This window comes from Herpailurus yagouaroundi, unplaced genomic scaffold (genome assembly GCF_014898765.1).
Source record: "Herpailurus yagouaroundi ecotype Mexico unplaced genomic scaffold, PumYag 164, whole genome shotgun sequence".
Lineage (NCBI taxonomy): Eukaryota > Metazoa > Chordata > Mammalia > Carnivora > Felidae > Herpailurus > Herpailurus yagouaroundi.
This window is the reverse complement of record NW_024412405.1, coordinates 15,399,201-15,414,206: the sequence shown is the minus strand read 5'-3', so window position 1 is coordinate 15,414,206 and position 15,006 is coordinate 15,399,201. Positions and strand designations below refer to the sequence as shown.

The 15,006-nt window shown below is 40.4% G+C and overlaps 1 protein-coding gene across 1 annotated transcript in view; it reads right to left on the bottom strand.

Annotated features, from left to right (window-relative positions):
* Positions 1 to 15,006, bottom strand: part of UGGT2 (UDP-glucose glycoprotein glucosyltransferase 2) — a 204,828-nt gene that overhangs the window by 80,114 nt on the left and 109,708 nt on the right. The window contains exon 16 of the mRNA XM_040487223.1: positions 9,703 to 9,834. Coding sequence (XP_040343157.1) covers positions 9,703 to 9,834 — 132 coding nt within the window. The remainder of the gene's footprint in view (positions 1 to 9,702; positions 9,835 to 15,006) is intronic.

Below are 15,006 nucleotides of genomic sequence, written 5' to 3'. Positions count from 1 at the left end.
CAGACTTTTTTCTGTGGTTGATTTCAAGCTTCATAGCATTGTGGTCTGGAAGTATGCATGGTATGATCTCAATTCTTGTATACTTATGAAGGGTTGTTTTGTGACCCAGTATGTGATCTTGGAGAATGTTCCATGTGCACTCGAGAAGAAAGTATATTCTGTTGCTTTGGGTAAAGGGGGATCCTGTGAGACAAAGTACCAGAGACATCGCTACCAGCATGAAACCTACAGACATCACAATGACTCTAAACCCATATCTTTCTATAACACTGAATGTAAATGGACTAAATGCGCCAACCAAAAGACATAGGGTATCAGAATGGATAAAAAAACAAGACCCATCTATTTGCTGTCTACAAGAGACTCATTTTAGATCTGAGGACACCTTCAGATTGAAAGTGAGGGGATGGAGAACTATTTATCATGCTATTGGAAGTCAAAAGAAAGCTGTAGTAGCCATACTTATATCAGACAAACTAGACATTAAGTTAAAGGCTGTAACAAGAGATGAAGAAGGGCATTACATAATAATTACAGGGCCTATCCATCAGGAAAAGCTAACAATTATAAATGTCTATGCGCTGAATATGGGAACCCCCAAAATATATAAAACGATTACTCACAAACATAAGCAACCTTATTGATAAGAATGTGGTAATGACAGGGGACTTTAACACTCCACTTACAACAATGGATAGATCATCTAGACACACGGTCCATAAGGAAACAAGGGCCCTGAATGACTTGACAGATATATTTAGAACTGCAAGTAATTTTCTGTGTCTACGGTGGGGGGAGTTCTGTGTGTGGGAGCAGTGAGATACGGGACAGAGGCCAGCTCCTGAAGGCGCTCAACATCTGCATTTTACCTTGGGAATGACAGAACTTTACTAACCAATTCATCTGCTATTCACAACTATGTATTATTATAGCTACCATCATTGCTAACATTCTCATAATTACTCTGTGAAGCTAAGTACTACCTTTACATCCATTTTACAGATGCTGAAACACACACGCAGAGATGAAATCACCTCCAGGGCCACCACGCGGCTACTGCATTTCATTTAATTTTTTCTTTTTCACGTTTTTATTTAAATTCCAGTCAGTTTAACATACAGTATAGTATTAGTTTCAGGTACAGAATTTAGTAATTCATCCTGTACATACAATTCCCAGTGCCCATCCCAACAAGTGCCCTCCTTAATGCCCATCACCCATTTACTGGGCACTTACTATGTATTAGGCTTATGAGTGCACATAAATAAAATGCAAATTCTGTCCTAAGGGAACTCATAGCTTAACAGAGGAAGAGATGGACCCATTAAAAACAAGAGTGAGTATAGCACCCAGGGGTTCCAAGGAGGGCATGGTCAGTTCCATCTAAGAAGAGGGTAAATACTGGTAAGTAATAGGATCAGGTGTGCTTATTTAAAAAAAAGACCACAGGGGCGCCTGGGTGGCGCAGTCGGTTAAGCGTCCGACTTCAGCCAGGTCACGATCTCGCGGTCCGTGAGTTCGAGCCCCACGTCAGGCTCTGGGCTGATGGCTCAGAGCCTGGAGCCTGTTTCCGATTCTGTGTCTCCCTCTCTCTCTGCCCCTCCCCCATTCATACTCTGTCTCTCTCTGTTCCAAAAATAAATAAACATTGAAAAAAAAATTAAAAAAAAATAAATAAAAAAATAAAAAAAAGACCACAGCAGCAACAGTGAGAAGGAAAGACGTGGGAGAACACGCCCTGGGAGTGTCGCTCATGAACTACAACAATAGCATGGGAAAGAGAGCAAAAGCAGAACAGAAATCAGGGGTGATGGGCAAGGAGAGAACAAGGCAGTTTCTGAGACATTCAGCTGGCTGGACGGCCGGAACATAACCCTGTACTGTTTGGGATGGTAGGAACAAAGCAGTGGGTTAGGATGGCCATCAGGCTTCTTGCATAGGTGGCCAGGGTGAATGATGATGCTACCCTGTAGGACAGGCATAAAGAAGAACAAAATGGGGTAACAAGGAAGATGATGGGCGTGGTTTTAGATGCTTTTGATTCAGGATCCTTACGGGCAATCAACCAGGTATGGGTATGTCTCTGCTGGAAATGCAAGCCCTCTTCTGATTTACTCCATGATTTCTAATTAGGCCACCCGCCCATTCCAAAAGCTTTAAGTACCACAAATAAGCCAATGACACTGAATTTTATATTTTTAGCCCTGTAAGAACAAGTTGCCAAACAGGGACTTAACACCTAATCTAACTGCAGCTTCAGTCTCCCTCAGAAAATTTTCCATCAGATCAGTACCAATGAGTCTGTCACAAGGGCAGAGAAGTAGTCTCCATATTAACCCCCCTGCTTTTCCCCTAAGGGAAAGCCTCCTTGCCCAAAACAATCCTTTTCTTTTGCTAATAACGTTCCTGCCCCACCTCCATCTCTAAAAATCTTTCCACTTAGTGTAACTCCTCAGATCATCCTTCCGTTTGCTAGAGGGGATGCTGTCCTATTCATGAGCATTAAAAAAAAAAAAAAAAAAGCCATTTAGATCCTTAAAAGTTACTCGGTTGAATTTGTGTCATTTAACAGATTTGGTGGCAGTAACGGGGTCCAAAGTGAAATTTGCCAGCATTTGGGGGCAAGAAACACAGGTGTAGGAGCCGCAAACCCTTTGAGCTCCTGGTCTTTCCTGCCACTTCTAAGAGCTGTGGGTCAGTTCCTGTCAGTTCTCTCTTCTGAAAGACAGACAATCCCATACACTGTGCCCTCCAGCGACTGACTCAAAATGATGGAGAGTGCTCTTTCAAAAAAAGGCAGGTCATGGTCACCTCACTGCTCAGTATCTTCTCAGACTTTTTACTGTTGCCACGGTCTTCTTCGACTGTTCTGAGTTCCAGTTAGACACTGTTCACTGTGCAATCCGCCCCCTTCCTTCCATGAGACACACACAACACAACTCCACTGCTATCCACACAGAGGCAACACCAACTGCTCACAGTTCTTCACAACTCTGGACTTCCTAACACTGTCCTCTGGGATGTCAATCTCCTGCCACTTTCTTGTTTTCTTTGATTCAACTTTTCGTCCTACTTCAGGACTCAGCTTGCCATCCCCCACTCAGAGACTGTATTCCTTATCTCCACCCCCAGAGCACTCCCCTTTCACTCTATGTGCTGTGTACCTGGGGGTCCCTTCCAGTGAAGACACATGTCCATCAATCTCGGGGACTTCTCGGGGACAAATTTCTCTGATGCTTTCCTTTCCTTTGTTTTCTCTGTTCTTCCTGAGTCTTCTGGATTGAGACTCTACTGGTTTGCCATTTATTCTTATTTTTATTTCTTTCTCTTAATTTCTCTCTCTGCTCTATTACATTTTTATTCCATTAAAAATTTTCAAGGAGATTTTCCTTGCACGCTATTCTTTTACGTCTTGTGCTTGAACATTAGGAGTACTCGATAAACATCTGTTGAAAGTGCAGATAAAGTTTGGGTGGAGAGAGAAAATTACGGGAACATGAGCTGAGGGAATAAAGGCCTAAACTCGTCAATTTTCTTCATGATGCAGGAGTCAGAATGATTTTCTAGGTGTGAAGAGGAATGCAGGAAAGGGGCTTAGGGAATGGATGCAGGTTTAGAGTAGAGTTTGGGAGGGGTAGGGAGTGGAGAAGACCCAGCTCAACTGAAGGGTTGTCAGGTAACACTGGGACGGAAGACGTAGACCATCCTTACAGGACAGGTGCAGGAAAGGACGGCAGTGAACCGAGAGCAAACAGGGGGCACGTACGCACGTAACCCAAAAATGGAACTTAGTATTTCGGAAGAGTGTACTGTGTCCCTAATCTTTACAAAAATCCTTAATATTCGTAACTTCAGGAGACGATGACTGCAGACATCTTAAAATAACACAATACAAATTTCACTACTTAAAAGTGGGTTTCTGATTAAATACGGTAGGTTCATCCACATACATGCTTACCTCTTCTCTCTTCACACATTTCACTAAAGTGAGAATAACAGAGAATGTAAGAGCCCGCAAAGATAAAGAAAAACGGAAGAAAAGACAAAAAGCAGGCGAGCAAAGTAAAAAGCGAAGTCACACCTGTGCAGACAGAACGGAACATGAGTATTTTTCATCATCATCGCTGGAGACACTCCGGATCCCGGACGGAGGATGAGAGCAGAGAAAGCGGAAACTAGCTGAGAGTCTGCACAGGGAGCAGCTGGCTCTCAAGGGCCCTCTCTCAACCCCGAAAATCCCAACTGTTCTGCTTTTCTTATTCTCTGCTGAAACTGAATCACAGAGACCAGCCTCGGTGATGACAGGCAGGGTGGAGAGCTGAGAAAGGGGACGGAGACCAGGCGGGAGATTCAAGGAAAGTTCCCATCCTTCACACCCAGTGCTGGACCACAATAGTGGGTTCCCACACATAACTCGTGCCCTCACTCCCACAGGTGCACCCTCTTCTGTCACATGTACTCCTTCTAAGAAGAAAATAAAGAATTCTTATTTGAAGAATCAAATGCTGCTTTAACTGCAGGTCAGCTCAGCTCCCCGAGCGAGGCTCACCAACTCACAAGACCCATGTGTTTGTGATCCGCTTTTCAGGATTTCATACTTCCATGTGAAAGACAACCAGACAGTGTAAGACATCTGACAAATGCTTCGAACACAAAAGAGAGAAATCGAAACGAATGAGAAAATGGAAGCTTTAGAAGGCAGAGGTAATGCAGGGAGCACAACAACACATCACAAAACACTTGTAGCTAAGACAGTATATTGCGTCCATGAAAGAAAAACTGGGATGCTATAAAACAGGAATATGATACAAGAGGCACCTCCAGGAAATTTTTAAAAAACTGAATGAAAAAGACAAAGGAACAAAAAAAGAAGAAAAAGCAAATAGAGACCCAACTCAGAAAACTCAGAAAGGCCAGAGAAAATAAACAAAAGCATTAGAGAAAGAAAAAAGAAATCCCCAGAATTATAGATATGAATCTATTAGAAGGAACTCGCCAAATACTCCCTACATAGAATGAAAGAGGATCAATACAAAGACAGATCATGAGATTTCCAAACACCAGAGATAAAAAGATTCTAGAAGCTTTCAAACTGGATTAAAAAAAAAAAAGGCAGAAAGACACTGGTCTTTCACTGGTCTCCACAGCCTATCAGAAGATAGGAGACAGTATAGAAAAGCCTCCAAAATTTGAAAGAAAAATGGTTACCCGCTCCAACTACCAATAAGACACAAATACAGTATAAGATTTTTGAACATAAGGGAATGATAATTTTTCTCTTAAGCATATTTGCTTGGGAGAGAAGTAAAATCAGAAATAAATAAAAAATAGGAAATGCACAGTGCTAGCAAAACCAGAGAGAAATCAGAGAGCCTGTAAGTGGGAACAGCAAAGGCAGACCCAGAAAGGACAGTGGTGCTTCAGGCCCAGGGGACGGCCAGTTCACTTTAGAGGAAGGGGCACATGGCTACAGGAGGCGTGAAGGAACGTGCCGGTTTGTTCGTTGCTATGTTTATTTGTATGAAAGTCTCTGGATAGATATGTGACCGATCTACTGACTATTTGGATACATTTGCAGTTAGAACACTCCACAAATGGGTAAAAATATGGAGCAAGTCTTAAAGTTTAAAAAGGGTTACTAAAAAATGGAAGGACAATCATAGTATTTGATTTACTAAACAGGGAATACTTAAAAACTCAGACACTAAATATTCACTTGCCCAAAATGTGTTAAAAACAGAGCTGATAATCAGCTGGTTTGCACTATACAGACTTTACCACTTCCTAACGTAATAAAATACTTCTGTACCACTTGGTAAATAGCTGCTGTCCTGGGATGGCGATTGCCCATGAGAACCATCGTGACCTCTTTGTCACACTCCCAATGTCGACATGATTCAGCCATTACAGGGTAACCATCAGCATGAGGGCCTCAAGACTCCACTCCAGCTCTGGGACCTGCCTCGGGTTGACTCTCTCTCTGACTGGTTGCTTGTGAAGCCACAACAGTTTTTAAATATTTTAAGTAATGCTCCTAGACTTGGAGAGACCAAGTGAAGGTCTGGAGGTAGGAAAGAGCTCAATCCCCCATGACTATAACAGAAACTCAGCAAATGTATCTAAAACTTAAGATGTGCTGTGCAACTGAAGGAATACAAAAGAAGATGACTCCTTTTCTTGAAGTAACAACAGTCCAGTTGGAAATGAAATTTACATCCATATATGGTATGTATAAAAAAGGCAATTAATGGGGAACGGTAATATTGGGTTGTGAATACCAATATTTAAGGATAACATGGTGTTATTCAGATGATGTTTTTATGGCAACTGATAATAAGTACTATGTTTTGGCTATATGAGAGCTTAACTTAAATTCATTTGTGTATCAGCAGAGACTACTGTTACATTTACCCAGAATCGACATGAATAAATGAATCCATTTCTTTCCATATATAACTTAGATTATGAACAATATTTTAAGCTAAATAAATATACTGAAATTAAATAAACAGCTTGAATATTTTTACCTAGCTGTTCTTAGGAATGTATTTTATTTAAATGCACTTCATAGCCTTAGGTACATAGGTGTTATAAAAGGCTTTATTCATTAATTTTTTAAAGTTTATTTATTTAGAGAGCCAACACAGGGGAGGGGCACTGAGAGGAGGGGAGAGAGAGAATCCTAAGCAGGCTCCATGCTGTCAGCAAGGAGCCCGGTACAGGGCTCAAACTCGTGAACTGTGAGAACATGACATGAGCCGAAATCAAGAGTCAGAGGCTTCACCAACTGAGCCACCTAGGCACCCCACAAAAAGTTTTAAATACTATGATTAACTTGAACCAGAAAAAGTTTTTTTTTTTTTTTCAACGTTTATTTATTTTTTGGGACAGAGAGAGACAGAGCATGAACGGGGGAGGGGCAGAGAGAGAGGGAGACACAGAATCAGAAACAGGCTCCAGGCTCTGAGCCATCAGCCCAGAGCCTGACGCGGGGCTCGAACTCACGGACCGCGAGATCGTGACCTGGCTGAAGTCGGCCGCTCAACCGACTGCGCCACCCAGGCGCCCCAAAAGTTTTTTTTACAGAAACAAAGCATATACAAATCAGTAAAACATCAATAGGCTGTTACAGATTTATTAAAAAAAAAAAAAAAAAAAAGGGAAAATCAATTAGAAAATTTTTTTTATTTTTTACTCTGGAATGAGAAGTGATTCTTAGTATCACCATTATGCATCTATCAGGCAGGCAGGCTCAAGAGATACAATTTCTGCACAAGTGTTAGTCCCTAAGGAAGGTAAGGTCTGACTAGAAATTGTGCTCTACCACTTAGTAGCAAGCAGCGAAGAGCCCACTTCTTTAAAAAAAGTAAAATAAAAGGGGCTCAGTTGGTTGAGCGTCTGACTTAGGCTCAGGTCACGATCTCACAGCTCGTGAGTTCGAGCCCCGCGTCAGGCTCTGTGCTGACAGCTCAGGGCCTGGAGCCTGCTTCGGATTCTGTGTCTCCCCCTCTCTTTCTGCCCCTAACCCACTTGCGTTCTGTCTCTCTCTCAAAAATAAATAAACATTAAAAAAAATAAGATTAAAAAATTAAAATAACATAGAATAAAAATATAAAAAATAAAAAAATAACAAAAAAAAAAAAAAAAAGAGAGAGGAAAAACACAGCATGTAAGGTTTAAGAACAGAATTACTTCCAGGACTCCTATAATTACCATTCACCATCAGCTGATATTAAAACCCAACTGGTGCAACCTTTTGCTTTCAACCTGTGCAAATAGGATCCTTGCTATATAAAAATTCACTGTTTTTCTATTCTGTGAGTTTACATAATCACTATAGGAAATTTGGGTTCCTCTTTCCCTGTTAAGAGTACCTGAAGTATATTTGTAAAAAAATAATTTTCTTCCTAAATTTCCTTGGTCCGGTGAATAGTTTTATTAAAAGAGATGCCTCTATGCAACTTGGCCCTACACGTTCATCTTGATTGCTTTTTAATTTTTTTTTAATTACATGAAGATAGAGTCATGAAAACAATCAACGAAACTCTCGCTTTTGAAATTATGATTTGGAAAACCATTTGTGCAGGACTAAAAAAACTCCCTAATTCCTACCACACTGGCTTTCAGTTGCATTGAGACCACCGGACTCCTGGCTCTGCTTCCATTTTGGTGCAGCCTGTGTGCCCCGGAGGGCTCCCCATGGGCTACTATTGGGGCCTCTCCCAGTAAGGCCGTGTCCATATCCAACTATGACACTTCACCCTGACAGCACTTTACCCAGCTACCTCCTTCACTCGCATGCCCCAGTATCTTAGACTTTACAAAAGACACTCCCGTAAATTTAGGGTAGGCATTTCCAGCAGAGATTCAGCAGCACAGCAATTCTTGTACATGGCTTTACTGTACCCCCTTCCTCGCCCCCAGAGCAGCAGTCTCTAAAACTTCACTGCTCTCGTGACGTTCCGTCCCACTGCGCAACCCTCACTCTCAGATGGCTTTGTCTCCTCAGTATTTCATTCGGTAGATGTTTACTGATTACATAGTATGTTCTAGTCACTGGGCCCTGGGCTTGCAAAACTCAACACGAGCCACGATCCCCACTCTTACAGAGGATGTGGACCAGTGAGAGGGCAGGTAATGAACAGCCAAGCGTAACCAGCATTATGCAGGAGTACACAGTACTATTTCAGCATGTGAAATTAGCACGAACAACTTAATCTCACCTGGAGGGTTAGGAAGGGATGCCCAGAAGTTCTTTCCAAAGTGTTGCTTTTTCCCCAAAGTAACATTAAAGCCAAGCACTACAGAGAAGCAGGCACAGGCTAGGAGAGAAGGGAGGCAGTGTGCAACAATGCTCAGGAGGAGCCCATGCAGCAACCTGAACTAGTCAGCCTGTGTGGCGGGAACAGAAGAGCAAGGAAAGAAAGGAGTCGTGAAAGCCAACACCAACGAGACCCCAGCGCCCCCCCCCCCCCCCCCCCCCCCCCCCGTTGCGGATTACAACACCAGCGATCCTGGCCTTTGCCATTACCATGGAGAAATACTGCATACAAGAAAGCCAGGATCAGATCTGTGGTCTAAAACCTCTTACAAAATGCAAGAACCCATCTAGAAAACTTGACGCCTGTAGGAGCGTTAGAAATTCAGCCCCAGCGGTGCTCTATCTTCCCAGGTTTGGTTCTTGCCCCAGCCTTTACCTACAAGGCCAGCTTTCCATTTCTTCAAATACAAATTACGTTCCTTACAATTTTTTAAAAAATTTTTTTAACGTTTATTTATTTTTGAGATAGAGAGAGACAGAGCATGAACGGGGGAGGGGCAGAGAGAGAGGGAGACACAGAGTCTGAAGCAGGCTCCAGGCTCTGAGCTGTCAGCACAGAGCCCGACGCGGGGCTCGAACTCACAGACCGCGAGATCATGACCTGAGTCGAAGTCGGACGCTTAACTGACTGAGCCACCCAGGCGCCCCCCGTTCCTTACAATTATACCCGCAAGTTTTCTATCCTATAAATCCTGAGAATTCTCTTTTCTCATACTTTTCGAAAGGTCAACAGTGGCAATTTAAGTACTGGTGTACAACTTGCGACAAGTCTGAGGGTCTAAAACCCCAATCATGAGTTAATTTTATTGAGATCATTTATTCATGAGATTATAGTAAAAGTTTCTTGGATCCTATTATCAAAAACTTATATTCCAACTTACCTTTCTGTCATTATCATATTTAGAATGAATTCCCAAAATATCCCAGATATTAGCATCTGGAAAAACATTTAGGAGAACACTCTTCACGTTGTCCACAGTGAGTATATTGTCATTCTTCACTTTTTGGTACATCTGTAGAAATAAAGATTTTATAATTAATTTTCATCTTATGGCAATTAGTTTTCTTTCTTTCCCTGAGTATGCCGGCAGATTTATAAAAACAAGCTTTCTACTTTGTAAGTTCTAAATATACCATATACATACATATATACACACATTCCCCCATTCACAAATAATTTTATTAAAAAAATTTTTTTTCACATTTATTTATTTTTGAGAGACAGAGACAGAGCGTGAGCAGGGGAGGGGCAGACAGAGAGACACAGAATCTGAAATGCACTCCGGGCCCTCAGCTGTCAGCACAGAGCCCGATGTGGGGCTCAAACCCATGAACCATGAGATCATGACCTGAGCCCAAATCGGATGCTTAACTGACTGAGCCACCCAGGCGCCCCGATAAATAAATCATTTTAACCACACAATATTTCTTCTTCCAATAAAAATTGCTTTATGAGTATTCCATAGCTTTCAAAAATACTGTAACAAATTTATGTTATGTTCTATTTTGGTCTAACTAGACACTATTATTCTTAGTAAAATGATGGTTTCCGTCATTTAAAAAGGTATGTATAAAATATTTCAAATGCCTTATTTCACAAAGGCTTTCTTTTCATTCTAGGCTTCCTCTGTACCTCCGTTCTTCACCACCCCACCCCCCGTTCCCACTCCATCTCAAATGTTGTAAGCACACTGGCATGAGGTAGGCTGTTACTCCTTTATTTTCTTGTTTCACTTGTCCCTCATTGCACACCATGCCAGGCACTCTGCTAGGCATGGGGAAAAGGAACTACTCTGCACCAAGAGAGAAGGCCTCTCTGAGCAGAAGCCTCAGCTGAGACATAAACATCAACACAGAGTTAGCATTAAGGCAGAAGAAACCAGTAAAGCACAAGTGCTATTAAGTAGCAGTTTGATATATAGGTATCCCTCGCCTCTCAAAAGTTCACGTTATGCCACTTCTCTATTACAAGAGTGACATCTGTTTTCACCAACCAAAAGAAATCCAAAGAGGATTTTTGCTTTTATGAAAAATGGTAAAAAAGTGAAAACAGTGTTCAGCATCTGTTTTGCAGTGAGTGAGGACAGTAGCCCCACCAAGCTCCTTCCCCAGGAACTACACTCAGGAGCATCTCAGCATCCAGCCACCAGAGTCTCAATTGTGTCTATGAACATCTGTGCTTAATTTATTTTGTGCATATCATTAGCAAGGTGTGTCCTAAGGTACCAGAAAAGCCTTGAAAGAGGTTAGTTTTTGGTCCTGGAAAATACTAGAAACATTTTTCCATATAAACTGATGGTAACTGCTTCTTCACTTCATACCATTTGTGTCTACAAAAGGTTTCAGGAATGCTCTACTTCAGGAGTGGGGGAGACCTGTATTAGTTGAGAGTATTATTCTCAGTTTCAATTCACTTGTATCATTATGGCCAGAGACAATAAGGAATCAGCATTCTTCTTCATTTTCATTTTCATTTTCTCAGTGTAAACCTGGTAACCTATTCCTTTAAAAAGAGGCAGTCTATAATTAGATCACACAATTTAGTTTTATGAGCTTCTCAATTTATGGGAAGGTTTTCTTCTCATATTGAGCAGCACATGCTATGATCTTAGTAACTGGAAAAAAAAAAGCAAAAATTTCAGCCTTCTATAAAGCATAAACAGGGATTAGAAAAATGATATTTTGAATACGGCAAAAGTTATATATGAAAAGTTGCTGAGATTAGTCCTTTTACAAATTAGTCATTTTAAAACAGATATTCCTAAGATATTCCTAGATATTCCTTAGATATTCCTAAGGTATCTAAGGCAGCTAGAATGTCTAAATTACTTAGATATATAATGATCCAATCTTCTCATACATTAAAAAAAATTTTAAAACTATTACGTAACTCGGTAAGCAAAAACAGCAATTTTGGGTCTCTACTTCTCCATACAAATTTTATTTATTTTTCTATTCTTTCTTGCTTTATTAAGGTGTAATTGACAAATAACACAATACATTTAAACTGTACAACATGATAATTTGGTAAATGAACACGCCGTGAAAGAACTGCCACCACTAATTAATATATCCATCGCTGCACACAGGTTTTCTTTTTGGTGAAAACACTAAAATTCTAGTCTTTGCAAATTTCAGTTACACAGAATAGTATCATCAAACCATAGTCAACATGCTATATATTAGATCTCCATAACTCATTCCTCTTAAAACTGGAAGTTACACTTTTCGACTAACATTTTCTCACTTTGCCCAGCCCTGTGCCAACCACTTTTCTACTCTCGGTTTCTAGGACTTCAGCCTTTTTTAGATTCCACATACAGGTGATATCACACAGTATTTGTCTTTGTCTGATATATGTCACCGAGTCTAATGCCTTCCAGATTCACCCATGTTGTTGCAAACGGCAGGATTTCCTTCTTTTTAAAGTCTGATGTTCTAATTCATGTATATGATGCACCATTTTCTTCGTCCATTCATCCACTGATGGACACTTACATTGTTTCCATACCTTAGCTATCATGAATAATGTTGCAGTAAACGTGGGAATACAGATAGTTCTTTGAGATACTGATTTCCTTTGGAAATACACCTAGAAGTGGGATTGCTGGTTCAAATTGTAGGAACCTCCTACAATTTTAATTTCTTGAGGAACCTCCAGACTTTTCCATAATGGCTATACCAGTTATAGTCTCAGAGGGTTCTGTTTTCTTTACATCATGCCAGCATTTGTTTTCTTGTTTGTTTGATAATAGACACCTGAGGTGAAAGCTCATCGTGGGTTCTGATTTTCATTTCCCTGAGGATTAATCAAGCTGAGCATCTTTTCATACACCTGCTGGTCATCTGTATGTCTTCTTTGGAAAAATTTCCATTCAGATCTATTGCCCATTAAAAAAATTTTTTTTAAATGTTTTATTTTTGAGAGAGAGACAGAGCACGAGTGGGGGAGAGGCAGAGAGAGAGAGAGGGAGGGAGACACAGAATCCGAAGCAGGCTCCAGGCTCTGAGCTGTCAGCACAGAGCCCGACACAGTGCTCCAACTCACAGGCTGTGAGATCATGACCTAAGTGGAAGTCGATGCTTAACCAACTGAGCCACCCAGGGGCCCTTCTATCACCCTTTCAAAAAAATTTTTTTTTTCCTTTTGACGTTTATTTATTTTTTAGAGGAAGAAAGAGCGGGAACGGGGTAAGGGCAGAGATAGAGGGAGACACAGAATCCAAAGCAGGCTCCCAGGCTCCCAGCTGTCAGCATGGAGCCTGACACGGGGCTCAAACCCACAAACTGCAGGATCGTGACCTGAGCCGAAGTCAGACGCTTAACCGACTGAGCCACCCAGGTAGCCCTTATTGCCCATTTTTTAAGTGAGTTATTTTTTTGTTTTGTTGCTGTTGAGTTGTATGAATTCCTTGTATATTGCAGATATTAATTCCTTACCGAATAGGTAGTTTGCAAATATTTTCTCTCATTCCACAGTTGCCATTTCATTTCACTGATGGTTTCCCTTGCTGTGTAGACATATTTCATTTTGATATAAACCCCCTATTTTTTTTGTTTTTGTTGCCTTTGACTTTGTTGTCAAATCCAAAAACCATTGCCAAGATCAATGACGAAGAGCTTACTTACCCTCTATGCTTTCTTTTAGGAAACAGTTTCAGGTCTTATGTTCAACTTTTTAATCCATTTTGAGTTAACTTTTGTATATGGTGGAAGATAGGGATCCAGTTTCATCATTTTGCATGTGGATATTCAGTTGTGCCAATTTACTCCACTCTGCTTCCTATTAATCCTAACTTTCTGTTGACAAATGTTAAATTTGAAGTCCCAAATTAGATCCATTTCATCCTCTGCTCCTTTGTACAGTTATTGTCATTTGTACTACATCTATATGTTAAAATCTGCTTTAGTCAATCTTGTGCAATTCAAACACAATAAAATATATTCATATAGCCTTTCTTATTCACCCATATATTTACATTTTTATTTATGGTTACCATTTCATTTTTGTGTGTGAATTTGAGTTACCATCTGGTGTCATTTCCTTTCAGCCTAAAGGATTTCTTTGTATTTCTTCTTCTTGGTATTTCTCCTGAAGTAGCACGGAATTGGAAGGATCCTAGTTCATGTTACTTCTTGTTGAACTTCTGAAAATAAACTTATTTCATATTGTTTGTCCACTTTTGTGCTTATGGTGAGATGGTTAATGTGTTGTCAGTTACCTATCATGGCCAAAAGTTAAAGTCTTAAGGTACTTTTGCATTCTCAAACATGCATTCAACAAATATTCATCAACTACGTAATATCCTATTTTTTGGCTCTTAATCTTGTAAGGTAGGAAGAGAAAATCAAATTACTTGTACGTTTGTATAGCCAGTGTGGAGAGCTGAGATACAAAGTCAATTGTTTTGCTATAAATACTGTACTTACTCTACCATAACTCTCTAATACATTTCAATAATTTTCATAGACTTTTATAATTTTGTCTGCTATAATATTTCTTTCTCCTGATACTATATTTTCAAATTATTTCATATAGATAAAACAATTTTCTCATGAAAGCATTGGAATAATATTAAAGAGACTTTATAGTTCAGGTATTTTACTAAAAGACTAAATTTTCCTCAAATTATTCTGAATTAGTGAAGCTAAGTCACCTAAAGGATACATTTCCAACAGAATGGTATTAGCTCAATCATGTTTTACTTTTCCATGGGCTATTGAAATTTTAGGGTCAAGAGCATACATTGTTGGTGTTTTTAATGTTTATTTATTTTTGAGAGTGAGACAGAGAGAGCACAAGCTGGGAAGGGGCAGAGACAGAGGGAGACACAGAATCCAAAGAAGGCTCCAGGCTCTGAGCTGTCAGTACAGAGCTTGACGCTGGGCTTGAAATCACCAACTGTGAGATCATGACCTGAGCCAAAGTCGAATGCTTAGCCAACTGAGCCACCCAGGTGCCCCAAGACCATACATAGTTTGAATAACCATGACCATTCTCACACTTCAGACCCTGGTGAATTCTAGTATGTTATAGGTATTCCTTCCTCATTCATTTTTCCCTCTCTTTCCTCTAATAAGTTAGCACAACTTGTAGGCTATGGCACACATTTAATACTTTTATGCTGCTTCGTAGTGAATCCTATGGTTTCAAATGTAATTTGTTTTTCTAAGATACTACAGTA